Consider the following 27194-nt stretch of genomic DNA (forward strand, 5'->3'; position numbering starts at 1 on the left):
CAAATAGAGCAAAATGTCTGTGAAGGAACATCTCCTGTCACAGACGGGGCACGCAGCACACCCTCAGGTCTTGCCCAGTGATGGCTGGTAGTGGATACACAGAGCAATGGCACAAAATGGGACCACATTTGAAGGGACCTTCCTGGGGACAGTGGTGCCTCTGAAGACCTGGAAGCTCAGGCTGGTAGAACAGTCTCTCTGTTCCCTGTTCCTCAGAGCTTACAAGTACAGGCCATCTATAGCCACAGCCTGACACCAGGTTGTTAATACACTGCAGAATGTGCCTTTGGGACTGGGATGTTGCAGTGGGCATGTTGGGTTGTGGTGGACCCCAAGTACCACCACGGGTTAGAGGATACTCCCAGCAGAGGAGGACTGCACAGCCAGGAGAGCTGAGCTGGGCCAGTAGGTTTGGCCAAGGGAAGCAGATGTGAGGGCATCTCGACTGGACTGGGAGGATGCTCTACACAGAGGCTTGGTGGGTTGTGTGGGAGTGTAACACACACCCTTTGAGACCAGGACATCTGCCCCCGTACACTTCCCATAGACCTCATAGGTTTTCCTGCAAAATAAGCATGCATTTGGAAACTTAGATCAAAAAATAACGTGGTCTGGAAGGACTGTCATCATAGTTTGACAATCCAAAGGTAGATGCTTGGGATTGTTTTCCAATGCACTGCTTGAGCAGTCCAGAATAGCTTACTGGTCTTCAGCTGGTCATTCTGGGTGCCGTGCTAGCTAATGAGCCTCGGGAAGTGTAGGTCGTTTCCTGTCTCAGTGCTGCTGATACCAGACAGGTTATAGTACAATTAACTTGTTCCATCTCGTTTTTTCTGTCGTTCATGACTCAGAAATTTATCATGTGCGTAACAACAATGTGTTTCTGTTTCGGGAAGGGTGATCTCCAGGAGAAGACAATGAGGAGCTGATACAGCTGGTTGGGGAATCTGCAAGGCAGTTTGAGACTAACAATCTGGTATTTGCATAGAAGTAGAAGCTACTTCAGTTAATATAATTCTTAAATAATCGCCTGTATTTGTATCTTTCTTCTTTTAGGGAGACTCCCACCCACTGGCAGCCTCTGCCAGGCACAAAAGCAGCCATGTTGGTCAAAGTGAACAGTCTGAGGCAGATACAGAGCTCTTCAAACAGTTCGCTTCAGCTGCAGAGTGCTCCAGAGGCCAACAGCCAAAAATCTCTTCCAAAACCAGCCATGTATGCTCAGCCTCAATCCACGTCCCGGAGCCCTGGAGCCACAAAGCAAATGCCAATGGGAGAAACAAAGCAGTCTATGCAGATCAAAAAGACAGAGAATGGTGGGTTTTGCCTAGTGCTGATGAATGGTCCAACGTCTCAAACATCTCCAAGGAGCCAGACAGGAACCCCCCAGCCTGCATCCCCCAAGTATGCCTCCCCTGCACCTATATATGATGAGCCATCTTTAGAGCCTCCAATTTATGATGAGCCACCAGTAGATATGGACACTGAAAGCGTCAATATGAGTGGCATGTCTCCTCCAAGGTCACCAAGCAATAGCTTGAAAAAGCAGCTGCAACCAACCAAATTATTACAGCATCCATGTATGCAACAGCAGCAAGCTGCAAAGAAGCATGCAAGAAATCCCTCTTCCACTGAATACAGCCCAGCTGGCAGAGAATATATAAAACACATGGTCAATGTTGACCAATCTTCCAAACTCTCCCATTCTCCTGCTGCAACAGCTGATGCCTCCACTAAACTGCCTGGTCAGCTTACTTCAAAGGACAGCTTCAAGCAGTCTTGGAGGATCTTGGAAGCCAACGTCCTCAAGAACATGGAAGCCCACCACAGTCGGCAGAACAGCCTGCAAACTCAAGAGTACCCAACCGGTATAAGCCATCAGGATTCTGGTTATTCTACTGGCCCTTCTCCAAGCTTGAGAAAAAGGAAAGGAAGGAGGCAAGGTACAGGTCAAGGACGACCTGGCTCTGTGGGCAGCAGCAGTGAGCTCACGGCTTTGAATGATAAGCTGATTGCCGAGATGCGTGCTGTGGTGGGCAGGTCAGCAGCCTGCAGAGGAAGCAAAGCCAGCCTCGATGCTGAAAGTCTGGAGAGTAGCATCCTGGCAGAGAGCAGCAAAGTCAGATTTCAGTCTGATCACTTGAAAAAATGCATCAGCCGGAGCTCAAGGGACGATGTCTCCGCTAGTAATAGGTCTCTGTATAGGCAGGGCCTGGAGAGCAGGGGCAGCTTTCCCAACGATGTGGCTGCCCCACAGGACACAGTGAGGCAGAAGAGGACTTTTGAGAAAATAGATTCTTTAGAAAAGACTGTGACCAGCCAGACAAGTTTGGCTTCATCAGATGCTACACACCACTCCTCCCAGGTACCTCCGCAGCTACACCAGGTTAGATTGCATGCATTTGCTGGACTGTGGTGGTGCAGAGCCGAGTACTGGTCTGCTCCCGTGTGGCTTTAGTGGATGTGCTGCAGGTGGAACACGTCTGTGCCTGCAGAATAGCAAATGGGTCACAAAGCTTCACAGCTTTGCAGGTGGAGACCCAGTTTCAGACCAGTGGCATGAGCGGAGGGGGAATTGTGGAGGGGCTTATGTCCAGCAAGGCCTCAGCACTGGGAGTAGCTCTCCTGTGTTATTAGGGTAAATCTACTGCCTGATCATTTTACTGGCGCTTATGTCGTCTTTGGTAGCCCTTGCCCTCACGTATCCTTTCTGCGCTGGTGTCCAGGACAGCTGGGATGGCCAGAGTTGGTGGGGTACGGGATGCAGGTGCCAGGATCTGCAGCACCACATGGCAGCATTTTCTCTTTTTTTTCTCTCTTCTTTTTCTAATAGTTCCTCATATTCTGTTTTCCGTCATGATTGTTCCTGAGCACTTAATGGAAATATTCAGAAAACCCGTGACAGTGACTCTAGCCTCTTCTTGTTGGAAATAGCTATTTTAAAGCCCATTAGTGTGCATGCACAAGTAAAGAGGTTTGCTCTATAACACAGCACTTCTGCAGAATTTAATTTGCCATCTTTTCTCCTATTTGGATTTGAAGGAACCTCCTGCTTTCATGGGTTTAGTTCAGATTTAGGTTCTACACAGGTAATTTTATATCCTCTGAACATTTTGTCCTTTCTGTCTTTGTTCACTCTTCGAATTATTTCACTCCTGCTGAACAGCCTGAGTCTCTGCATCTCTTCTGTGAGGCACAGCTGATAGCAAGCCTCCAGCATGAAAAATGACTATTTTAACCCTTTTTTTGGTCTTCTCTCCTGTTTGCTAGTCCACAACCTTTCATGAAGAAACTTGGCAAAGCTCCTTGGCCATTTCAGATTGCTCCAGTAGACCTGGGAGGTGTAACTTTTCATGAAAAGCCAGGCTGACCCCCTACCCCTGCTATCAGATTTGTGCATGTATGATCTCCTCTTTATTGTAATTTCTGATCGAAAGTGCCTTGTTTTAACCTGAAACCCTTTTTAAAACTGATGTCATGTTCCCCTGTTTCCCATTTTTCAGGCACAGGGCCAGGTTTGGTTTACAGAACTCACATGTTGCAGTTAATAGTTCAGCAACTTCATTTCACAGCCTCTTTAGACTTGTTGGAAGACTGCTGTCCAGTCTTCAGGATGCGTTGACAGGGAGAGCTGAGACTTGATGTCTTTATTATGCACAAGAGATGATGGGTTGGGGATAGGCTGTGAAAATTAAGAAAAATAAGTAATCTGTGGTAGGATGGAGAAGGAGAATATGGTGGAAGATGTAAGGAGATGGATGTTGTGGTAAAGGCAACAAGTCGATAAATAAATACTCTATTTACAGAAATACTCTGGGATGTAAGAGTCCAAGTAAGGAGGGCAGGAGACTGCAGAGAATACAGCAGGCCTTGCCTGAAAATGGCAGTGTGTGGCTTTAGTCACCAGCGATGTCCTGTGCTGGGCCTGTGTGATGGAGAGGAGAATGAGGAAACAAGGAAAGTGATTCCCTGAGGAGGGTGGGAAGAAGTTCTAGGACAGGCTGGGCAGAGGTGTATGTGTACTGACAGCAGGAAGATGATAGCTGGGTAGTTGTGTGAACCACATTTGAGAGAGAAACTCTACAGAGAGAAGAGGAGAGAACCAAAAGCCTGTTGAAGCTCTAGAGAGTGTGAGGAGATGGAGCCTCAGAAGTAACATGCTGAAGGAGCAATTAGAGTAGTAGGAAGGAAGCCAATCCCGGGCATGGAAGGAGACCAAGGATGGAGATGGCAGGGATTTTTACACAGTGAATTCAGAGAGGGTGAGGAGGTAGAAAGGTAACTCAAGGGATAAAAAACAAAACAAAGTAGAAAAGCAGGAGAAGTGATTGTGCCCCAGGCTGGCAATAAGAGGTGGAGTGTGATGTGTGCTAATCCTGTCATCCACATGTAGGTACACGTTGGATGTAAGATGTGTAAGGGTTGGACTGCACAAGCCTCCGTTGCGAGTTCAGCAGTTCCCCCTTACTAAGAAGAAAACACTGGCTTCCTCTAAACATTTAAGAACTACATGTATTTCGGGGTTCACTGTAGGCCAGGACTGGAACAGAGTGAACAGGCACACAAGTGAAAGGTGATATACAAAGCAGGAAAATGCACGTTTTGTTTCACTTTTTCCAGCGCAAACCCAAAATTTACAGGATTTCTATTTCTTTGTCTTCCTTCAAAACCCCAAAACCTCATGATTATCTTGTTTGGCTTTTTCTACTTGCTGGAGATCTCCTCAGAGAATGCAGAGCAAAGTGTGTGCTATTAAGCATTTAGTTGCTGTATATGGGAATTTCAAGTCTAACAAAAAAATTCATTTTCTAAAACAACTTGTTGGGAGTTTGAGTTCAATATGTGTCCCAGGCTGCCACTTCCATCCCAAACAGAGAATTCTGGCTGGGCAATGTAAGCGGCTTATTCTCATAAGTAGTTATGACACATCGTTTTCTTGGGATAAGTATTACTAAAGCTCTAATTATGTAGTTATCCATAGCGATAGGGGAAGCGACTAGGGAAGAAGGATGGACAAGGGCTGCATGTAAAAACGTCATACAAAGTCTGGAAGGAAGGAAGGTCTTTGTCTCTGCTGCTTATCTCTGTAAACTTGTGATCAGTGGACTTGTCCCTGGAGTAATTGAGTTTAATCACTACAGACTGTGGGTGGGGAGCAGCTGTGCCTAGTTCTCAGAGAAGAAAAAACAACCCAGTACTTGTGAGCAATTCTGATCTGATTTGGGGAAGGTTGTGCCTGTCTTGGATAGGAAAACATGGTAGGGAGCCCATTGCAGAGGTGTCCCTGAGTCCTATGCAGTGGTACTCGCAGAAGCGCTGGGTCTGTAGCCACAGCCTCTGTCTTCCCTACAGATGCTGAGGACCAGGACCTGTTCAGCAGGAGTTTGTGGTGTGTCTGTAGGGTGCAGTGAGAGCCAGCTCCATTGGTGGTCAAGCTGACTGACACAGATACCAGGCTTTGCTTCAGCAACCCAAACACAATTTATCCTACCTGGGTGACAGCCTTACCGTCAAAAGAGCTGTGCCCGTGCTGCGCTGTGCCTCTCTTCACTCCTCCGCTTCCCTTTGTATGTCCAGCCAGTATTTCCGTTAGGCAGGTCATGGTGGGATTGAGATGCATGTTTTGAGATGCTGGCCCAGCACAGGCTGCCCAAAGCTCAGCAGCTCCTGATGGTTTCCAGCCATGTTGATTTGGTTTGTCTCAGTCTCTCTCTCTTTTTTTTTTTTTTTTTTTTTTTTTTTTTTGCTAGAACTTGGAAAAATAGTAAAGGCAGGAACGACCTGTGGGATTGTAGGGGCCACAAAGGGCAAAGGCAAGAAGGAAACAGAGCTAATAGTGCTGTGGCTGTCTAGTCTTTGCCACCTCCTGGTGTTCCCTACCCGCCTCCTGGGCTCCTGTGGCTCCACAGGCACTGCGAGGTGAAGAGTGGGGAGCAGCTTGGGTCCTTGGTGTGTGCTTCGTGCCACAGAGCTGTACTGCTGCTGTGAGAGTCGGCCCAGCTACTGCTTGGGCCGTCCCCCAGAGCTCTGGGACAACTTGGACAGTCAACCCTGTTACTCCATGTCCCAGTGCTTCCCTTGGGGACAGCATCCGTGTGCAGCAGTGCCAGTTGGGTTCTTGCAGAACCATAGATGTCAGCCACTGTTGCTGGTATTTTGTACAGATTCACCACTCTACAGTTGCTGGTAGCTTCCAGATTTGCTGTTGATGATTTTCCTATCAGGGTAAGGGGTCTTCTAAGCTGCTTTTAACACATCTGTTCTCCATTGCAGCCCAGGACAGTAGAGTTGGACCCCAAGCAGGAGAGCAGCAGCCAGCCTGGCAGCTGCATAGCATATCACTTCCCTTACAATACTCTGCGGAAGCCCATCACTCAGAGCAGCATGGCAGACTGGGCTTCCAAAAACCTGAATATGCACACGCAGGGCATCTTCCGCCGAAGGATCTCCATCTCCAACATGCTGTCCTGGAATGGCGGCTCTATCAAAAAGCCAATGCTCATCACTAGCAATCGCACCATCAAAAAAGAGGCGTGTGAGATGTTCAAACTGGTGCAGAGCTATATGGGAGACCGCCAGACTCGCATGGACCAGAATCACGTGGCACTTCTCATGGTCACCAAGTGCTGGAGCATGCAAGGTTTACGGGATGAGCTCTACATACAACTGATCCGGCAGACAACAGATAATATTTGCTACCGAAGTCTGGCATGGGGCTGGGAACTGATGGCCATCAGTCTGGCCTTTTTCTCCCCATCACCCAAATTTCAGTCTTACCTGGAAGGTTACATTTATCGCCACCTTGACAGTGATGAAGACAGTAAGTGCCTCATGCACACCCACTGTGTCCCCAGCAGCATTCTGGTGGGTTGTGCCACTTATTCAGGGTTGTCAGGTTTTTAAAAAAAACAGTTAGTCACCAGCCAGTGTTCTGGTTTCCGTCAGTGAGAGCACCATGTGCTGGGTGAGTTCCTTCTTCCTTGGTGGGAAGCTTATCTCCCTGCAATTCTCACTTGCATCTGGCAAAGAAACACCAGCCCTGGACTGTGCTCATCTTGCTGATCAGCATGGCAAGATGAGCACTGAAAAGAGCAGATTTGGACCTGCCAAGGGCAGAGTTTCTTGGGTTCTCTGAAGACGTGATTCACTTCAAAGTTCCTTAAAGCAGGCAAAAAAAAAAAAAAAAGTAATATTAACACAGATGAATGTTAATACAGAATTTTTTTAAGGGAGCCATTGCAAACTCTATGAACAAGCCTTAACTTGGCAAATAGTCAAGGATCCTGAAGGATGCTGGCTTTTGTTGTGAATAGATGCGATTTATCTGTCCTTCAGAAACCTCAGGGACCAGCCCAGCATATACTCAGTTATTACCCCAATTTTAAATTGTTATAGCATCCCGTGCCAAAAAAAAAAACAAAACAAACAAACAAACAAAAAAACCCAAGGAAGGCCAAGTGCCTGGAGAGTGTCTGTTGGCTGATTTGTCACTGTCAGCCGTGCTTGCTGTCCAGTCTCAGGCGAGAAACCAGAGCACCTGTTTCCGCCTGGGGCTTCAGATGCAGGTTAAAGCCCCCACAGATCTCGAGGGCAGGGGCAGAAGTGCTGCCCCAGCACCTCTATGCCCCTGCTAGTGAGCTTGGTGGTGGAGGTGGGTCACAGGGGCAGCACTGATGCAATGACAATGTTTGCCTTCTGGTCTCATGCTTGTAGCCTTAACGTGGAGTTCCCTCACTGAACAGCTGGATGTGACGCAGTGGTTTGGGTTTCCGAGAGGATCTTAAACCCTTGTCGCTTTTCCCAGAACCATCCCCTCCAGCTATGCTTGGCCCAGGAGCAAAAAATCGCCCTGCCAGCACCAAGGCGCAGGCAGCAAGGAGGAGTAATCTATCTGAGTGGGTTGTTCCTTCTGCTGGTATTTGGGCAGTAAGTTATTTAGGCGTAAGCTTGCTACCTGGAGCCCCTTCTCAACTATTTGGCCATTTGGAGAAGTTGAGTGATGTTCTGGGGGCCTCACTCAGGGGTGTTTGGAGCCAGCTGTGGTTCAGGACCTTCGCCCGAGCAGCCCTCCTCATGCTGGAGTTAGGCTGGCTACCATGTCTAAGGGCAGTTGGGGCTTTGGTATTTTATCATTCCAGATTATTAATCCAGAGCCTCTTTTGAATTTTCAGTTGCCCAGCGCATCAAGGAGCTTGTGGATCTGAAAACTAAGAAGAATTCAAAATCCAGGAAAAAGAGGAAACAAAACACGGAGGATGAAGGTAAAGGGAGGCACAACATGCGGGGAGCCAAGATGGAGGACTGCACTGACCTCGGACAGGGGGATGCTGAGCTCCACTGAAAATTGGACCATTTCTTTAAGTGCATAGACTTAGATTCAGGAAACTTTACTGCAGGTGGCTGGTGTGAGAGGTTTGACCAGAGCATGAATCAGCAGTGTGGGTGGCAGCTGGGCAGCACGTGGATTGGGTAGCAGCATGGTGGCAGGGGGGGACCCCTTTCACTCACAGTTGTGTGAGATAAGAGATTTTAGTTTGGATGCAGACCTGGGGCTGTAATTCCACTAGTCTGTGTATGCCATGGAGTTTCCTACAGCCCATTCCAGTGCTAAAAGCCGTATGACCATGTTGAAAAGAACCAGTCTTGTTTGCAGTAATGGATGTTGTAAACCACCACCCAACCTGACGGCCTTCAAGGAGGACACTGATATCTGGCAAAAAGCACTGCTTTTTTCTCTCCAGTATTGGCTTCTCCTTGCCCACATTCCTGGACTCTGCAGTCCAGGGCTTGCAATGGCATCCGTGCCAAACGAACAAGAGCTTATGTATTCCTCCAGCCTCAGGTTTTAACTGCTGGCTGCAGGATAATACTTTAGCTGGCTAAAGTCTTGCTAGACAAAGTCCACTCGATTTTTTTTTTTTTTTTTTTTTTTTTTTTTTTTTTTTTTTTTTTTTAAATGTTGCTTTCAGGAAACTTGAGCCAACCCTGTGAATTCATATCAGGCAGCAGTTTGTCATGTGGCCTTGGTATTTTTATATATAATCTGGGAGAGCTGGAGTCTAGCTTCCTGCATTGCTGAACCCTCCGTGACGCCAGCAGGCAGGCATGTGAAACACGGACACGGCAGTTGCATTCTGCTGTGGTGGCTCCCCGATGTCACTGCTCCCCCGAGGCAGCTGCAAGCCTGGGAAGTGGCTGAGGAGGCCTCTTGGTTGCAGACCCTGTAGTAAAAGCATCTATCGCTTCTCTCTCTCTGGTGGGATTCAGAGCAGAGACCTTGAAATTGCACAGAAGGGATGTATTTCTGGTAGGGACATGTCTTTTTCCTTTCCTGTCCAGGCCCAGGATTGTTCAGCCCATTCTGAGCCTTCAAAAAGTCATTTTGCTTCTGCTCAGGGGGACTTTGATATCTTTATGGGACAATTACCCAGAGATTGCTCTGTGCAGGGCATGTGCTGGCTGTGGGCTGAGCTGGCTCTTCTGTGTAATTGCTTGTCTATGTTGCGTGTGCTGCTGCTTAGGAAGCTGGATGTAGTTTTTGCCTAAAAAGAAGAAATTTAAAATTTAAAAAATATAAATTATGTATATATATATATATGAAAAGTTATGAAAAAGGCATTGCAGAATAGCTTTGTAAAATTTCAGAATGAAGCACAAACCAGGACAACTTGAAAGTCAGAAGTGCCTGCGTGGCCTCAGCTGGGGCTCTGGTGACAGGTCACACGCCATTCCCTTCGCTGGGCCCTGGCTGCTTTCTGGCACCCAGCAAACCCACTCTGTCAGGAAACTCGGGCTTTAGCATCAATGAGCTGTTCTGCCGAGGTGGCGAGGGGTGCAGCAGAGGGGCAGGAGGGCTGGCCGGTCACTTGAACCAGATCTTTCACAGGTGACTGATAATGCTGAGAATTTTTTTCTGGGACTTGACCTCAGCTGCACCTGAAGTAAGGGGAGATCCTGCAGGAACATGCCAGGTTCTATCTGCTGCTGGCTGGAAAGGTCAGGCTTTACTTTGGGATGCCTGTGTCTGCTCCACCAGCCCTGCTTGCCAGACATGTGGGGGATGGGTAGGATGCAGCTCCCTGAAGTTGCAAGGCTGTTGTGAGAAGTTCATTAGTAGCTCTGAAATACTTCGATGCTTATGGGTGCTGTAGCAGCAATTTAGCATAGAAATCCATAAGGAAATTAAATGTCTTCAAACAGAACTGAATAGTAGATATGTAGGCAAGTATGTAAGTCTTCCGCTGAAAAACAGTGTTAAAGCACTGAATTCACACACACAACTTCCCTCAGTGCAGAGGCTTGTAAATAAACACTGGGGTGAGTAAATGTTTAGCATCTGACATGCACCGAAAGAAATAGTTTTAAAGTTTCCCATGCTTACCTCTGCAGTCTTCATCTTCTAGTGTAGTTCTCTGTGAGTAAATGAAACATGAAGATGGTGCAAGATACTTTCATAGATCAATAACCCACTGAAAGAAAGAAGAGTAACAGAAATAAATGATGCGTTTTCAGAAGGAGGATTGTCTGCTGATCCTGCAGGAATGTAAGCTGGGCTTTGGGTCTATACAAGGAAGCAAATAATGAACTGACAGCTCAGCGTCGGTACGAAATTATTCAGGATTGTAAAAACTAAAGGTGCAGAGGGATCTCACGACGGTGAGTAACTGAGCAATCAAGCAGCAGAGAAAAGTATGTCTATAAAAGCGAAGTATTGTACATGGGGGAGGCGTCCCTAACTGCACGTGCAGCAGCTGGCTCCTACGTAGCTGTTTCAAGGAGGGAAAGACATTTTGCAGCCTATATATGAATTCCCAGAAATGTATACATGGTGCTGGGAAGCAGTCAGAAACCAAACAGAGTCGGAAGCTTGTAGAAAAGGGACAGAGCAAACCAGCACCTGGCTGTAGTCGTGCTGTGCCCGCTCTGCGTGTCCTGCCTGTGGTGCCTCCAGGGCTGATGGCTGTGTCAGGGGAGTCCCCACAGGAGCTGGACCTGGAGGAGAGAAGGGGGGAGAAGGTCAGTGGGTGGAAAGAAGCTGCAGGCCGCCTGGGGAAAGCGAGAAGAAGAAAATGTCTTGTCGTTTGTCATAGCAGAACTGGAAACCGCATGGTTTTGTTGTTGGGCAGCAGGCTCTGTCCTGACGCACAAAATGAAATCGTTGACTCGGCAAAGCAGGGTGCTGTGCAGGTTAGGAGTACAGACAGGTTTGGGAAGAAATGGGATAAATGCAAAGAAGGGTGGTCTGTCAGTTGATGGTTAACAGTCCAGGTGCAGCGCTGCCTCAGGGTGTCTCCCACTTGCTCTTAGTCGGGAGATGTAGATTTTCGAAGGGGAATACTCATTTTTCAGAGATTCTGTATCTGTTTCTTATCCTCCTGGCAGCAGATGCAGGCTGCTGACTCGTACGGCCCTTTGGGCTGTACGGCAGTTCCCATATAGGGACTGGTGATGGAGCAGCATTGCTGGGATGCAGTAGGAGGCACTGGTAGTGTGAGGAAGAGGGGCTAAAACACTGCTGGAACGTAGTGGTGCCTGGGCAGATCTAAGCCCGGAGAGCGGCACTGGAGCAAAGCCCAGCTGAGCTGTTCAGGAGGCACGTACCCCTGTGCTAAGGAGCACAGCAAGACGGGGCCCCAGCCTGAGAGCCTGCTTTGACTGTGCCAGGCTGAGAGGTCCATGCAAGGCTGCAGCAGATCGGAGAAATACTGAGACAACAGCTTCTGCTGTGCTAAAATATGTGTCCCATGGCCAGGTTCTGAATCCACATTGTTTGCTGCATTTTTTAAGAGATTTTTTGGCAGGAGAACATTCAAGTCTCTTCCAGAAGGTATGTTCCTGTGTGTGCCCTGCCTGGATTTTAACTTGTTATAGAAAAAGACGTTCTCTAAAATGCTCTTTGCATGTGTTTCTAGGCCAACATATGCAAAAATATTTCCCTTCGCAAACTATTTTTTGCTGTGTGGGTTGTTAGCTGTCTTCTGTTCCCGAGCTCCTGGGGCTGCTGCGGCACCGCAGGAAATAACAGATTAACTTGGATTTCACAGATTGATGATGTGCTCAGAGAAGTGGAATTGCCTTCAATATGAGCCCTTGCCAGCCTATGCAGGCAAAGCTGCCTGTCCCTGTGCTGAGGGTGTGAGCCAGGGAGCGGAGGGGGTACCTGGCCCACTTGTTAGGAGAACTGACCATACGTGATGAGCTACATGCCAGGAGCCAGTCTCTAGCTGAGCATTTTAAGAGTAGCCAGGTGGTCAAGTGAAGTCACTGGTTTGGAAAAGCAGAGGCTAAAGCTAAATTCTGCTCCTCTCCCTTGCGTTTCCCTATGCAGCTCACCGCTTGCCTTCCAGCCTCATCTCTTTCACCCTTCTGGCTCTGTCCATGCCCTGGGGGCTGGGAGCACCCGCGCTGGGGCGGGTGGCTTCTGCGGCACGGCAGCGAGGCTGCACGCTGCGGGTCTAGGGCGTGAGCCGCTGCAGGAGCTGTTCGTTCTGTGCCCACCATGTCAAGAGTGCTGGTCACCCCGTTCCTCAGGGCTCCTTCTGCTTTTTTGTAATTGAGGTCTGTGGGCAGGAACAGGGCCAGCACCTGGGGCAAGTTTAGTTTGCTGTTTATTTGCTTGAAATTCAGTTGCCTCCACACAGAGGGTCAGAAGCTGCAGCTTCGTCGTCATTGGGGGCAGGATGCCTTGCTGCAGAAAGTGCAGGATGTAGGTTTTAGGCTTTTCCCAGGATCGGGGAGCTTTCTGGGAACATCTGAAACAGGCTTCAAGCAAATGTGTCCAGCTGCTGCCCACGCGTCGGCCATGCAGGCTCTTTAAGGTACCCAGTTCCTTTGCAAACCTTGTTAAATTCTCAGGGTGATTATGGGTTTCATGGTCTAATTACAGTGTGAAAAAACATTTCCCATTATTAGTTTTGAATGTGCTGCCTCCCATGTAATTGTTGTGATGCAGAGACACGGTCCAGTCTTTTTCCCATTCCCTCCTTCTTGAAGCAGATGACACTTTGCATCGGGACACGTCTGCACATTTTAACAACCTGGAATAGTGAAGCATCACAAAGCAGCTCGTTGGTTTTGTTTTCTTTAACCTTAGACATTTCCAGTATAAATCATGCCTGGGATTAGTAGGATTTTTGCATATGGGGAATATTTGCTTTGGATATTCTCAAGCGAGAGAAATTCTTAGAACTGACTTTTCTTCCCATTGCCTGTGGGAGAGGGGGATGCTCTTGTACCTCCTTCAGCATTGCTCCAGCATTACGGAGAGGCTCCATTCCAGCTGTCAAGCAGATTGATTGAGGCAGGGGGTGCTTGTTTCATCGTGGGGAGCCAAGGACTATGGTTTGTCTGCTGGCTGAGAGGAGAACGGGGGAAAGCGCATCTCTGACCTTTGTGAATTGTTGTTCTGCTTGGGAAGAGCTTGTCCCCCCTCTGCATTGAGAGGATTTGAGGAACTCCAGGCTCCTGACCAGCTTATCTAAGCTGTAGGGTGTGTGAAAGGCTGATCTGAAATACACAGCATCTGACCAGAACATAGATTGTAAAAGCCACAAGTATTTTGAACTCTGCTGCAGGCTTTGAGCCTGGCAGGGAATCAAATAGGGCAGATCTATTCACTGCTTTCAGCAAGCAATTTGGGTTTGACTCAAAAAAGAACAAAAGGCCAATGGTTTTGGAAAAGCTCTCCCAGCAATCAGTGCTCTGTCAGTGCAAACATTTCGCTTGGTGTCATGGGGGGATTAGCTCTGAATCCTGGCTCTGATCGCCCTCAGAGTTTGCTGAACCAAGTGCAACTGGAGCAGCCGTCCTTGCGGAGGGCTGCAGCTTTTGCCGTGAAGTTCCCAAGCTCTGATTTATCCAGTTTTTCTCGTATCACGGAGCGTGCCTGAGCTTCACGGTACAAGGTTGGGCTGGAGGAGGCTGCAGGCAGAAAAGTGAGGAAGCCTTCTGCAGGGCGTTGAGAAATGAGAGACCCTGCCACCTTCCTGCACCTCTCCTTGCGTCCTGAGGTCGCTCTTGCTGCTGGTGCTGCCTCCCTGGCCCTGCACAACTTTCTTTGCTGCTACCTTGCTCACTAGCCCAGGACTGCAGTTCTTGAACCATAAACAATTTGTTTAAAACACTTTGAAATCTGTGGCAGGAGGCTGGCTCTGCATGCTCTTTGGCTGAGATCAGGCAACACGTAAATACCCAGGCCTGTGTCTGTGTGCCAGATAACTCCAGCCGTGCTGCTGGGAGTGAGGACTCACGCTCCCGTGCCTGCCTGGGCCATGAATGCCGCATGGGCGCCTTGCATTGAGTCAGGACAGCGTCAGCCTGCCTATGCGAGAGGTGGAGATCTGCAGGAGTGGGGCTGGGAGGCGCAGAGCTGCGAGCTTTGACTCAGAAGGTGAATCCCTCCAAGCCCAAGCACCAACTTGCACTGACGCTGCCTGCCATGGGGCTGCAGGGCTGGGAGGCTTCGGGGTGCTCAGTGTGTGAGGTTTTGGCAGTCTCTCTGCCCTGCCCGCACAGCAGGCTGTGCAGAAGGGGGGTGGCTGTTCGTGCTGGGGTGAACTGCTGCACGGGTGCTCTCTGGACGGCTCCAGTGTGGTGGGTGCATGGTGCTGCAGGCTGACAGCTCATTTCTCCTTCCTGCCAGGCCTGCCCATCAGCACCTACGCCAAGTACTGCTACCGGAAACTCCAGAAAGTGGCCGTCACTGGGGGAAAAAAGGTGAGTGGCTGCCTCGGCCCCAGGTCTGTAGGCTGCCTGCACAGCACTCTGCTTCCCAGAGCAGTTGGCCCTGCGGCTCTTGGAAGTCACTGCTGATCCAGGGGTGGGAAATGGAGATAGAGCGAGCGGGGGTGGCTTGCTCAGGGCTCACCTGCCTGTGAACGTGTGGGAGAGGGCTGCTGCACAGGTCCTGCCATCCTCTTGGCAGGCATCAGTGCCTGCTGTGCTGGCAGGCACACGCCTAGGTGCTCCCTGCTGTAGGGACGTGGAGAGCAAACCTGATGTTTACCTGTCCCCAGGGTAAGAGGAGCTGTCTGGGTAGGGGATGTGCATCACTTGGTTTCTTCAGGTGAGGGAAGAGTCTCACTTTGCCACTGAGAGCTTGCATCGGCTGGGTCTTGCAGCTGGTTTACCGCAGAGTTGTCTATTCCCAGTTCAAAAAATGATGCAGTGGAGATGTCTGGCGTGGAGGGGAGCCTCTGTGCTCTGTGCTATCTGGAAATCCCTCACCTCCCTTTCCTCCGCACAGTTCTGCGTGGGGCTGTGGAAGCTGGCAGGCAGCCTCAGCCTGTTTGTCCTAGGTCTCCGAGCCAGATCCGGTCGTCTTTTATTTCTGCAAATCCCTCTGGGGCCTCCCTGCCATCTGGACTCCATGTACAGAGAGCAAATAGCTGAAATACCTCGGGAGAGGTGAAGGCTCCCGGCATCCCCACGGGGGCAGGACAGGAAGTGTCCAGACACGCATCATCCTGGTGGTTGCCACCCCCTGAGGGGTCGGCAGGAGCTTTCCCCACATCACACCTCCCACTTGGCTGCAGTGGCACTGCCGAACGGCCGCCACGCTGGGCAGCCTGTCACCCCTGTGACAGCGCTCTGCATTTCTCCAAATCTCTGCCAGGGGACATTCAAAGTCCTTTTCAAGTGTTGGCATCTTTCAGAAGCAACAGGTCCCGGTGCCCGCTTCTCAGAGAGTTTTAGTACCTCTGAGAGCGAAGCTTTCCCTGGAGTTGGACATACCTGGAATTCCCGTTGTCAAAGGGCTGTTTTTCAGCTGTCCCATGGCCAGGCACTCGCCTGGCACCAGGCTGGTGTACACAGGCACTTTGCTGACCTGACCATGGCCAGGGATGGGCTGAGCTCCATCCTTCCTCCCACCGTGCCAGCAGGTAGAGCTACAGCTGGAGCAGCCCCCCAATGTGCAAATCATGGCGAGAGAACCCCTGCGAAAACAGCCCAAACTCTCCAAAGTGGTCTCCTGCCAACAGGCAGCACCTTCTCTGCTCCTCTTGGGCCTGATGAGTTGAACACCCCCTGATTTTAGGAGTTGGGGGCTGCAGACAGGAACTGTGCTGCCAGGAGGCTAGTAAGGTGTTCACATGCATGGGCCTGGTCACTCACCGCCACCACCCCCAGGTAGATGTTTGTCTGTGGGCTGGCTGTGCCACAGCTGCACTGAGCTCTTCTCTGTCCTCAGGGTCTCCGTAAACCGACGGTGGAAGAGATAACGCATGCCAGGAATGCCATCGTGACACCATCGCTCTTCGGCAGCTCCCTGGAGGAAATCATGCTGCGGCAGCAGGACATGTACCCGGGTAACAAGCTGCCCTGGGTGCAGACGCAGCTGTCGCAGCAGGTCCTGGCTCTGGGAGGAGAACAGACAGAGGGGATTTTCAGGTGAGCTTTTGGGGTGCTGTGTTACTTTTGAGCCACCCACATGTCAGTCCTCCAAGCTAAGAATTCAAGATTGACCTCCACATGCTTCCCTGAGAATAGCATTCCGCCGTGGATTGGACAGGTTCAGGGATCCCCTTTTAGCCCATTTGCGTGCATTAGCACAGAGGGGACAGCACAGATGTGACTTGAACTGCTTAGGACAGCACGTATCCAGGCGAGGCATTGAACTTCCATCAACTTCCTCAGCAGGGGTTGGCCAGTGCAGGAAAGGGATGAGTTCTTGAGTCCCTGGCAGACCAGATCATCAAATGTAGCATATCAGCCTTGATGATGCACAAGGCAGGAATCAAGAGAGGCAAAGAATCTGTATGGTGAACATAGGGAATTCTGGTTTGGGTTTCTTTTTTGGTTTCATTTTTGTTTGTTTTATATAAGATTTGTGTTAGTTTTTCAGTAGCTAACTTTGATTTCAGGTAGCCAGCAAAAGACTCAACTTTGCCTTGTAAGGGTTTTCTAATACCTTGGGATATTTAGCCAGAGATGCTTCTTATCTTTGGACTGAGCATGCTGCAGAGGCCTAGTTACGGAAGATAGTTGTTCCTGAAGACAGAATGGTAGTTGATGTCTGAGCTATTAGGAAGGAGGCAAGTGTTTCTTCCAGCCCCACTTTAAAGCTGTGCTAAAACCAGGCAACCTGTTCCCTCTGAGGAACTGCTTCTGTAGCTGATGCTGGTGTGTTCTCCGTTCTCCCTGGGGCCCCAGAAGCAGCTTCAGAGCCACAGTTTGCCAGCCAGCTGCCACGCCAGGCACGTTGCCCTGCTCGCTCTCTAAAGCACCTTTGCTGTATCTGTTTGCAGGATACCTGGTGACATAGATGAAGTCAATGCGTTGAAGTTGCAGGTGGATCAGTGGAGAATCCCAAGCAGCCTCAGTGACCCAAACATCCCAGGTATGGGAGTGCAGCAGGCCCGTGTGCTGCAGCCTCAGCCATGGCACAGCGTGGAGGGGAAGGGACAGGAGCAGCCCAGGAGATGTGCTGCTGCTTGGGGTGTGCACACAGGCTGTCTTCACCAACTGGATTTTCATTCTGAGCATTTCCACTGCCTTTCCAAATACTGCCCATATTAAAAACACTGGGGATGGTGGGGGAACCTGCACCGTGAGGCGGTGCAAGCTGGGCAGCGTGCAGAGCAGCTGGGAGTCGCTCAGGAGCAGCACTCTAGCTCCAAGGTCTCACTGGCCTCTCCTTTAGGCAGCCCCAGAGCCCTTCCTGGAGGAGCAGGTAGATACGAGCCAGCATTTCTCTCTAACTGGCCAGTTTAGCTGCCCGAGGATTTCAGAGCCAAGACTGAAACAAGGTGAAACAGCACAAGTGCAGAGAATCCCTTCTCTGCCCTCTTTGTTGAAGCTTTGAGTCTCACTGCCAAGTTCGCCTCTGAAGGTGGTGGGGAGGTAACCAGAAGTGTTCTTACGTACTCTGCTTTCTGCCCAGCCTCTCTTCTCAAGCTCTGGTACCGGGAGCTGGAGGAGCCCGTGATCCCCCAGCAGTTCTACAAAGAGTGTATCAGCAATTACGAGAACCCCGACGCTGCCGTGGCCGTGGTGCAGCTTTTGCCAGAGCTCAACAGACTGGTACTGTGTTACCTCATACACTTCCTGCAGGTAGGCAGCCCCCAGTGCCGGCCTGGAGCACGTGGGGCGTGGTCAGCGGGACAGCTGTGGTGGGCCATCGGCAGGGTTTTAGGACCTCTCACCTGTATTTAAGGTGGGGTTGAAGGAGGGAGATCTGCTGGCTTTGTCCCTTATGGGAGCAATGAACTGTGTTCCTGGTCTCGTAGAGCATGGGGGCAGCCCCAAAGGTTGAGATCTGCAAGGGGAGGCTCCTGTGCTGTCAGCTGTGTCTTCCCCTACAAATGTGTGGCTGTTGAGGCATTGTCCTGCTGGGAGGCCACATCTCTGCTCTCCTTGTACCTTTTCTTTGGCCGTGTGTTTGGAGTCTCTTGCCCTTTTCCGCTGCTCCAGCTGAATGTTTTCTTCTTATCTGCAGATCTTTGCTCAGCCATCAAATGTGGGCAGAACAAAGATGGATGTGAATAACCTGGCCATGGTGATGGCCCCCAACTGCCTGCGCTGCCAGTCTGATGACCCTCGTGTTATCTTTGAAAACACACGCAAGGAAATGTCCTTTCTTCGCATGCTGATAGTGCACTTGGACACGACCTTCATCAAAGGGTTGGTTTGAGCCCACTGGTCCTGGGGTCCAGAACTGCTCTGGGGAGTCGCTGGGTGCCCGAAGTCTTCTCCCCTCCACATGGGTTTCTTCCATTGTCCTTGCTGTTGTCACACCCTGGGTTAGCCCCTGAGCATCTCTCAGCGTATGACCTGGAGGACAAGGACTAGACACTCCTGAAAGGCTCAGGCTGTTCAGCACCAGGACGTCCTTGGACATGCCAGGCCAGATTCAGTGGTTCCTGGCCTTCCAGTGTGTGTCAGAGGGGGGCAGCCCTCCTCTTGGAGCCACAGGACTGGTTGCTCATTCAAAGGGCCATGTCATCCATGAGAAACTGCTGCCTGGGGCAGTGAGACTCTCCATCTGGCTTCTGGAGGTAGAGTTGGCTTCAGGTAGGACATCGCTCCTGTGTTGTGGCTTGAGCTGGTCCCAAGGGAGATGCTGCCTCATTGGGGATAATCCCACGGCTATGAAGCCAGCCTGGTTCACCTCTGCAGACTGTTGGTTGGAGGCATGAGGGTTGTGCTGATGCCCCACAATGCTGTTGGTAGAGGGATGTGAAGGTGTGAGGGGTTTGCTGAGGCAGAGGTGTTCCTTGGACTGCCCTGGTCAGTGGGAGCATATTGGAGCCCAGGGGGAGGATGTGCTTGAGCCTCTGCTGCTGGTGGCTGGATAGGCAGACACCCCACAGCCCTGGCAAGCTGGAGCCGCCCAGCATCCACCTCACCTGCTTCTTCAGGCAGCTTCAGAGCTGCACAGCAGCCCTGTGCTGAGCTAAACCAGCACCCACCCACGCCACGAGGGCTGGGGATGAGAGGAAGGCCACGCACCCAAGAACAAACGGATAGACAACCTCTTTGGCATCCTCCAAAAGAGGGCCATATCCTCTGGAGGGGTAACCCCAGTGGCCTTGCAGCTCCTTTCTGCTACAGGCAGAGTGAGCTGACACCAGCTTGCCTGAAGAGCATCCGAGACCGTGCTCAGAGCAGCCTCTGTGGCTTTGGCGCCCCCCTTCCTGGTACCATGTCCTTCCCATGCTGCTCTGCCAGGGACTGAACACCAGTTTTGCCCACCCTCCTGGTTCTGCCCTGTTCTAAAGAAAGCTGGGAAGGCCCCCAACAGAAAGAAGCTCTCCTGTGCTCAAGTGTGCCCTTCCAGGCAGAGCAGCAGCATTGCTGTGTGCCTGCAAAATGCTGATGCTCCCTGGAGTCACCTGTGGCACCTATGCTCGTCCCACCAAATTCCCACAGGAGTCGTGGAGGGGTTGGGAAGGGAAGGGGCGGGAAGGGAAGAGGCAGGTCTGAGCAGCTGAGGTGTGGTGGAGTCCGTGTAGGGGTGGTGTCAGGCAGGCAGCTCGGCGTCCTCATCGCTGCTGTTAAACCCCTGCGGCTTTCTGGCTTTCTGTGTGCCGGCAGGAGTGAGGCACAGCAAGGGCAGCATCTTTCAGAGGCAGTGCCTGGGTTTCCACCACCATCACACCCCACCACCCCCACCACTCCCAGCCCCCGGATACTGTTGCATGTTCCTTAGCAAGGAGCATCCTGGTGTTACTCTTCCTTTGAAGTGTTTTCCCTGCTGGAGGTGGGACTCCTGAAAAAAGCTGCATGTTGGGATTACTCCTGCAGTGCTAAAGCTGCTGGTAGCATCCAAGGTTGCATTTGCATTTCTACATCCCCCTCTCTTTCAAGTGGAGACCTGGGATCATCCTCTCCTGATTGCAGTGGAGAGCCGAGTCCTGCCAGCAGTGAGGTTTAAAGCTGTTGTCTGAATCTGTATCAAAAGTTTGGGCATAAAGTCCCCCGTGCAGAGTACCCCAGCCTGCTCGCTGCTTGGGCCTCTTGATGTGCATCAACAGGGTTTCCGGGCACACGCTTGCTTGGGTGAACTCCACAGTTTGTGCCCAGCTGAGCAAGGGTCGTGGTTCCTCCTCTTCTGTCAGATGTGTCTGTGGTTCAGAAATCTTGCTGCCACATCAGGATTAACTCTGTCAAACATGCCACCAAAATGTGCCAGGAACTGTTTCACATACCCATCCCGTCCCAGTGCTTCGAAGCCATTCGGCTCAGTTTGGTCTTCTGAAGTGCTGAACAACTTGTACATCAGAGGTGGGGCTACCTTCCCAGAAATGCAGAGACAGGCAGGGGGTTACCAGCTCAGCCATATTGTACTGAAATTTGAATCCTTGAAGAGGCTTGGGGTGGCACATCCTGCCATGGGCTGGAGCAGACAGGTGGTGCCTGTCCCCCTCCTTGGCTGCAGATGCATGTGCCTGCGTCGGGTTTCGCCTGCAGCCAGCCCCTGTGTAGGTGATCCGTGTTATTCTTGCACTTAGCTGTAGCAGTCAATCAAACCATAGGCATTTGCTGCTATTACAAATGAATGCTTCTTGCCAGGGCTGTAAAATAGGCTAATAAACGACACTGGATTTTATTTTCTTTGCCAACAGATTTGTAAATATGAATCAGTAAAGCAGCCTCTCCTCTGTTGTAATAATAAATCCAATTTCCGTGGTTGACTCTTGTCTTTTTTGTGGATTTCTGGAGCATGATTGTGTCTGCCTGGAGCTGCAGATTTCAGCCTGGATGTCAGTGTTCATGAATAACGTTTGGGAATCAGCATGATGTAAGTGCTTGGAAACCAAGCTGCGGGCTGGTTCTGTTGCTCTTAACTCTCAGGCAGCTACTAGGGGACACTCAATGAAACTTGGAAGAGAACAGGTTCAAACAGATCAAGGACAAGACTTCTTTACACAGGATCTTCTGGAGCCTTTCAGGTTCAAGAAGGGATTAGAGAAGTTTATGGGCAATAGCCACGCAAGCAGGTGGTCAGAGGATGAGAGGGCTGCCCTGCTAATCTCCCCCACCCAGGGGGGCTGCAGGCGGTGGCCACACAGGCGTGCTCCCCCTGCATAGTCTGCTGTTGGAGAGGTGGTTAGATGGGCTGTTGGGCTGACCCGCCTGCAACATTCTTATGTTCAAACTGGAGGAATCTCTGAGCTTCCCTCCATCCCTGCTCTGAAGAGCAGCTGGGAGCAGTCTGCGGTGGTGCTCCAGGCTCATGCTGGTTGTGCGCTGCGGTGGGGCTGCGGCACAAACGCTGGCTGTGCTGCTTCAGTCACGCAGGGGCAAGTTACTGCCCTGGGTCTGGCCAGTGCTGCTGATGCTGTAGGCGTGGTCCCTGTCCTGGCAGCACTGGGAAAAGACCATACACTTCAGGCAAAGCTGGTAAGAGCTCCTCAGCCACTCCAGCAGTTTAAGATCACCTGTGCTGGCCAAAACCCTGGGTCTTCACCCCAGTCTTGCTGGCAGGAGGAGCCTGGTAGGTGGCCTGTAGCCTTCAGGAGGGGTGTAGTGACAAGTGAGAGCAGAAGGAAGGCCGATAGATTCGTAACCCCATGCAGCCCTTTCCTAGGTGGGGGCCTGCAGCCTGGTGCCCAAGTGCTCCCCAAGGCTTTGCTGTGAAGTGAGATAATTTGGCCAAATCAAAAAAGCCCACAAACCAAGCACTTCAGCTCAGGCTCAGAGTCTTGGGCTCACTCCTGCAATCACCATGGCCTGATACCTGGATTGCTTAAAAAATCGGTGGCCAGAGCAGCAGCTGGGCTCATAATGAGCTTGTGGTTTGCTGTCAGTTTCTGCCAGCAGCCCAGTAAGACCCTGTGCCAGAGGGTGGCTTGAGACACAGCTCACTTGTCTTTGCCTCTTTGTAGAGAGGAGGCAACTGCAGCTTGTCCAAGACTTGCCACCGGTTGTGGAAGGGTAATGTGTCCCGACAGGGTCAGCACCCTTGCAGTGCTGGGTGCTTTTACTGGTGCTGTTGAATTTATGGCTGGTTTAAGTCTCCTTTTCTGAGAGCCTGGCATGAGCCTTTTGCTATTTCTGATCATGCCCCAGGAATCTGTGAACAAAAATTGTAAAAGCAATTCCCCCAGCTGCTGGTTGCAGCTGATAGACACCATGCTCTCGGGTCTGCTGTCCATGCTTCACCCCAGCTCCTGAAGATGCTAGACAGCTGCTGGGGTATCACAGGTGGATTTTCAACCTCTGTAGGTTCAACTTGAGATGGAGGAAGGTAGAGCTCAGCTTTGGCAACTGCCTGGTGTTTTACAGGACGTGGTAACCACAGTGCCACCAGTCCTGCTCACCCACCACCCCCCCTGGTAGGCAACCTTCCTGCATTCTCTCCTCCCCTTCCAAATGTGAGGAGTCTCCCAGAGATGGTCCATTTCTCCCTCAAAGCAGAGGTGCCCAAAAGTTGTGCCACCTCCCCAAAAATCCAGGGCAGTGGGAGGCCAATTTTTAGCCTAATCGTGTAGGTTTTTAGCCTAATCCTCACATTGAGCTTAGTGCTAAATCAGCCCTGTGGGAAGACGAGACTGGAGAAACAGGCAAGCCTACACCTTGAACCCTGCAGCACCGGAGGGAGGCAGAGACGGGAGGGTCCCTGTCCTGACGTTGCCCCAGTGCGGGTTTGATGTGGGCACAGCAAAGCGCTGGCAGATTCAGCAGAACCGGCTAGTGGAGACAGCCCTGAGCTGGGGCTCTGCAGAGCAGGACTTGGGCTCTGGCACACCCATAGACTGTCTGTGGGACAACCATTAACAATAAGATGGAGAAAGCTGATTTAGCTGCTGAGCGTTGCTGCCTCTAGAGCTCCTGTTGTCCTATAGCATTTGTCAACCACAGTTAATGGTGGAGAGAACTGGGCGTGGGTGCAGGCAGCTGGGGAACCATCTCAGGCACAAAGAGGGGACAGGGAAAAGCTGAGGTATTGAGAGTGAGGTGGACCATTTATGGACCCCGCTGGAGCTGAGTGCTTCTGGGTGGCTGTGCAGGAAAACTTCTGGGACACATCAAGACACTCATCAGCTGGACTTACCCTTTCAAAGCAGAGGGCACCAGCTGAAGAGTCTGCCCAGCCCTAGAAGATTTGAAACTGCATCTCCCAGGGGTTCCTCCTGCCCTAACCTCCACCTGGAGCTTCTTCTGTCTCACCACTAAAGCCCTCCCACTTTGTCTGAAGCGCTCAGTGTTTACCGGTGCTGTAAAGGGAGCTTGTATCTGAGGAATGAGGACCTGTGGACTGTGTGACCTCAGTTGTCACGGCTGGGCGCTGGCAGGGTTCAGGGCCCAAATCCATGAAGGTATTCAGAAGCCCAAGACCAAGGCTGGTCTTACAAGCTACTGTGTCTGCCAAAGGAGAACTAGTGGCTTATGTCAGCTTGTCTCCACTCACGGCTCCATTTCCTCCATTCTGTCTGTGCCAAGCCTGGTGCTTCATTCAAATCACGAGCAACAGGGGAGACCAGGTGGGTTGGGGGGGGGGGGGGATGTGGAGGGCAGGGATGGAGGAGGATCAGGGCCCTCTCTTTTGAGGGCAGTGAGTGACTAGATTGTTCTAGCTGCGAGGTCCATCTTTCCCTGAAATCACCTGGCCCCGGTGCCTGCTAGTGAAGACGAAGGTGCTGCAATTGCAAACACCCAAGTACCGGGCTGGGGTGTTCCTGTAGCATGTGCCACCTCCCCACCCTTGGGGCAGGATAACCATTCAGAAGAGCGCAGGACAGCCAGAGCCTGCAGCCCCAGGGCCCACAGAAGGGCCCACAGAGCAGGGTCTCTGTCGCCAGCAGGCAGACAGCCCCAGAGAGGATGAGATGAAGGGACCTACAGCCTCCCTCCGCTCCCAGGTGAACCAGCAGCAGGGATGTCCAGGTGCTGATGCAGAAGCACCTGTTTGTTCTCACGTGTCTCCCATGCCGCTCCACAGATGGGGCTGTGCTTGCCTGACCAAGGGCGTAGGCTGAGGGTAAGACATCCTTCCCTGGCGATCTGCAGCTGGTTCCCAGCCTCTCTGGATGCTCTGGCCAACATAGAAGGGGTGAGAAACTGGCCTGAGGCAGAAACTACCCAGATGTGGAGTGGTATTGCGGAAGGCACACTGACTTGGTGAGTCACTCATCTCCCACCCTTAGGTGCACCTTGGGAGCAGGCCTGGAGGTCAGCCAGACCTGTGGGGACCTGCAGCAACGCTGACGAGAGCAGGTACGAGCAGGGCGAGGCATGGTGCGGAGAGGACACAGAAAACTCATCCCTGGACCGCTGCATGCACTTCGGTGTGGAGAGCAGGGACCATGTCCAGCCGAGTCTGAAAACGCTCCTGCCCCGTGCTGGCCCTCGTCCAGCCCCCACCAGGGCTGCTGAGCTGCACAACGTGCCTCCCTGCAGTGGGGCAGCCAGCGCCCGCAGTGGGGCAGGCTGCAGTGGCCACACGTGGGCTGTGCAGGGCAGCTGGGGGCTGGCAGAGGCCCTTGTGCAGGCAAAGACAAACCCCTGCAGGCACAGGGCTGCCCCGTCCCAACTGCCATGTTGGCCCTCGGGTGGCCAGTCAGGGAGGAGGGGAGAGCTGGCTCCAGCCAAGCGCAGAGGCTGGCCTCACAGGCTGCCCGCTGGAGCCGGTTTGCCCTCCTTTTATAGCCAAAGCAGGAGGCGTTTTCCGAGCACGGCTATGCCGGTGCTGGAGAGGAGGCAGGAGGCTGGCGAAGAGGAGGCAGAAGGCCGGCCGGCGGCGTTGCCGTTTGCCTGATTTTCTCTGTTGAGCTATGGGGAGGCCAGCCAACAAGCTCGGTCTCTGGGAGGCAAGGGAAGCATCAGCAGCATGGCTGCCTGTGCTCAAGGCCAGCTCTTCCACAGCAGCTTTAGCGTGGCCTTGGAGGGAAAGAGCTGGAGGATGCCTCAGTGGGAGCTTCCTCCCTCTTCCTCAGGAATGTCGCCTGATCACAGACCTGGCCCTCAGGTCCCTGCATGAGCCAGGCCAGCCGTTCCTGTGCTGATCTGGATGCTGACACCAGCCTGTGGGCTGACCCCCTCGCTTGCCCTCAGACCTGCGCCATCGCTGTGGGACTTGCAGGCTCATCTGGTCCCTGTCACTGGAGCTGCTCTGCTCCCATTTACCGTTGCCCTGCACCGCGCCGGGGAGGGCAGTGCCCTGCCTGTCCCACGCAGCACCCTGCTCTGCCGCTCACGCATGCGGGGTTCAGGACACTGCTCCTGCTGAGCGTAAATAAAGGCTTTGCAGGTGAGACCCGAATTGCCTTCCAGCGAAGGCAGACAGACCCTTCCTGGGCTGCAAATCTTAATTTGTCCACATTTACTGGTTTCCTTGCTGTGCGAGGAAACACTCGATACCGACCGATCAGCCGAGCCAAGCCGAAGCTCTCGGCGGGGGGCTGGGATCTGTCTGAGACGCGGCCGAGCGCAGGCAGAGGCAGCCCCGGAGCAGCGCCATTCCCGGGGAAGGGCTGCCGCTCCGTGGTCAGCCCCACCGGGCAGGTATGTCCCTACGGCCGAGGGTCTCCGGTCGCGTCAACCGCGGCCGCTGACGTGGGGGGCTGAGGCTGGAGCCCTGGGCAGTGCGCAAGGAGGAACGTCGCCCATTGGCACAGAGGCATCCCGGCACTGCCAAAAGCCGTGTGCTCTCGGTGGGACCGGCAGGACAAAGGATTATTTCCCACGTCTCGAAACTAGTGGATGTAGAAAGACCCAGCTCTGAGGAGAAGGAAGTGATTTCTGACATGTGCCTTCTTGTGGCAGATGTGCTGAGACTGTCATTTTCTAGATGACGAAAACTCCTCAATGAAATATAGTGCTCTCAAAAAAAAATACAGAAACACTACACTGATGTTTTGGTTAAAAAAAAAAAAAAAAAAAAAAAAAATTTCGCTCAAAATTTTGGAGTTTTTTTTTAATCTGTTTTCTGTTTTAATTCTTTCTGCATTTTTTCCTCTTGCTTCTAGAAACCTGCAATGTAAAAACGTCATGTGAGATTTCCAGATTAAAAAATAAACCCTAACTGATAACGACATTTTCTGCCACATTTTTTTCCTGTTATGGTATTTGAAAATAGCCACCCTGCTTCCACGGACCCCCGGCACACACTTGCAGGCTCTGTCAGAGAAGCAGCAAGGCACCAGCTGCCCTGCTGCGGTGGGGACGGCTCTGCTCTGACAGCCTTGGTGCTCCTGGGTCCTGCTGCTCGTGGCACTGGGCTGAGGCTGATGGCCTGGCAGCAGCCAGAGCTGTGCAGCGGCAGCAGCTCCTGCAGCCGTTCAGGAGGAGGATGACGTGCGAGAAAAGTGCTGGGCCTCGGGCAGTGCCATGCCCTCTTCCAGGGCCTGGCAGCACCCCCAGCCCTCGCCCTACTGCTGCGGGCACCTCGGCCACAGCAGGTCCTCTGCTGATCGCGAGCTCTGGCAGGCAGCAGTCATTCACAGTGCCCTCTGAGCAGAAAATGATGGATTATCGCAGGAAAACCACGTGAACCAGCAGTTTATCCACCCATAGTGACAAACACTGGGATATCTGGCATTAAGAACTCCGGCCTGCAAAGATTCTTGCTCTTCTGTGTCAGTCTGGTTTTGGCTTTAATCTAGCATAAAAAAAAAACAATAATAAAAAAAGTTTAAAAAAAATCTCTTCACCCCCGCACACTTCTGTTACCGAGAGAGGAGCACCCAGCTCCGATTGTGCCGAGAGGCAGCCGCCCGGCTGGGGGCACTGCCGATCCCCCCGGCTGGCAC

General features: G+C 51.9%; 1 protein-coding gene across 1 annotated transcript in view; it reads left to right on the forward strand.

Annotated features, from left to right (window-relative positions):
* LOC104355060 (rho GTPase-activating protein 39-like) overlaps nucleotides 1–21134 on the forward strand; it is a 45903-nt gene extending 24769 nt beyond the window's left edge. Inside the window, exons 6-13 of the mRNA XM_086474934.1 lie at nucleotides 1057–2365; nucleotides 6274–6820; nucleotides 8172–8261; nucleotides 14642–14715; nucleotides 16190–16389; nucleotides 17247–17338; nucleotides 17882–18051; nucleotides 18437–21134. Coding sequence (XP_086331060.1) covers nucleotides 1057–2365; nucleotides 6274–6820; nucleotides 8172–8261; nucleotides 14642–14715; nucleotides 16190–16389; nucleotides 17247–17338; nucleotides 17882–18051; nucleotides 18437–18631 — 2677 coding nt within the window. The 3' untranslated portion in view covers nucleotides 18632–21134. The remainder of the gene's footprint in view (nucleotides 1–1056; nucleotides 2366–6273; nucleotides 6821–8171; nucleotides 8262–14641; nucleotides 14716–16189; nucleotides 16390–17246; nucleotides 17339–17881; nucleotides 18052–18436) is intronic.
* The last annotated feature ends 6060 nt before the right edge of the window (nucleotides 21135–27194 follow it).

The sequence above is a fragment of the Leptosomus discolor genome, chromosome 17 (assembly GCF_034619465.1).
Source record: "Leptosomus discolor isolate bLepDis1 chromosome 17, bLepDis1.hap2, whole genome shotgun sequence".
NCBI lineage: Eukaryota > Metazoa > Chordata > Aves > Leptosomiformes > Leptosomidae > Leptosomus > Leptosomus discolor.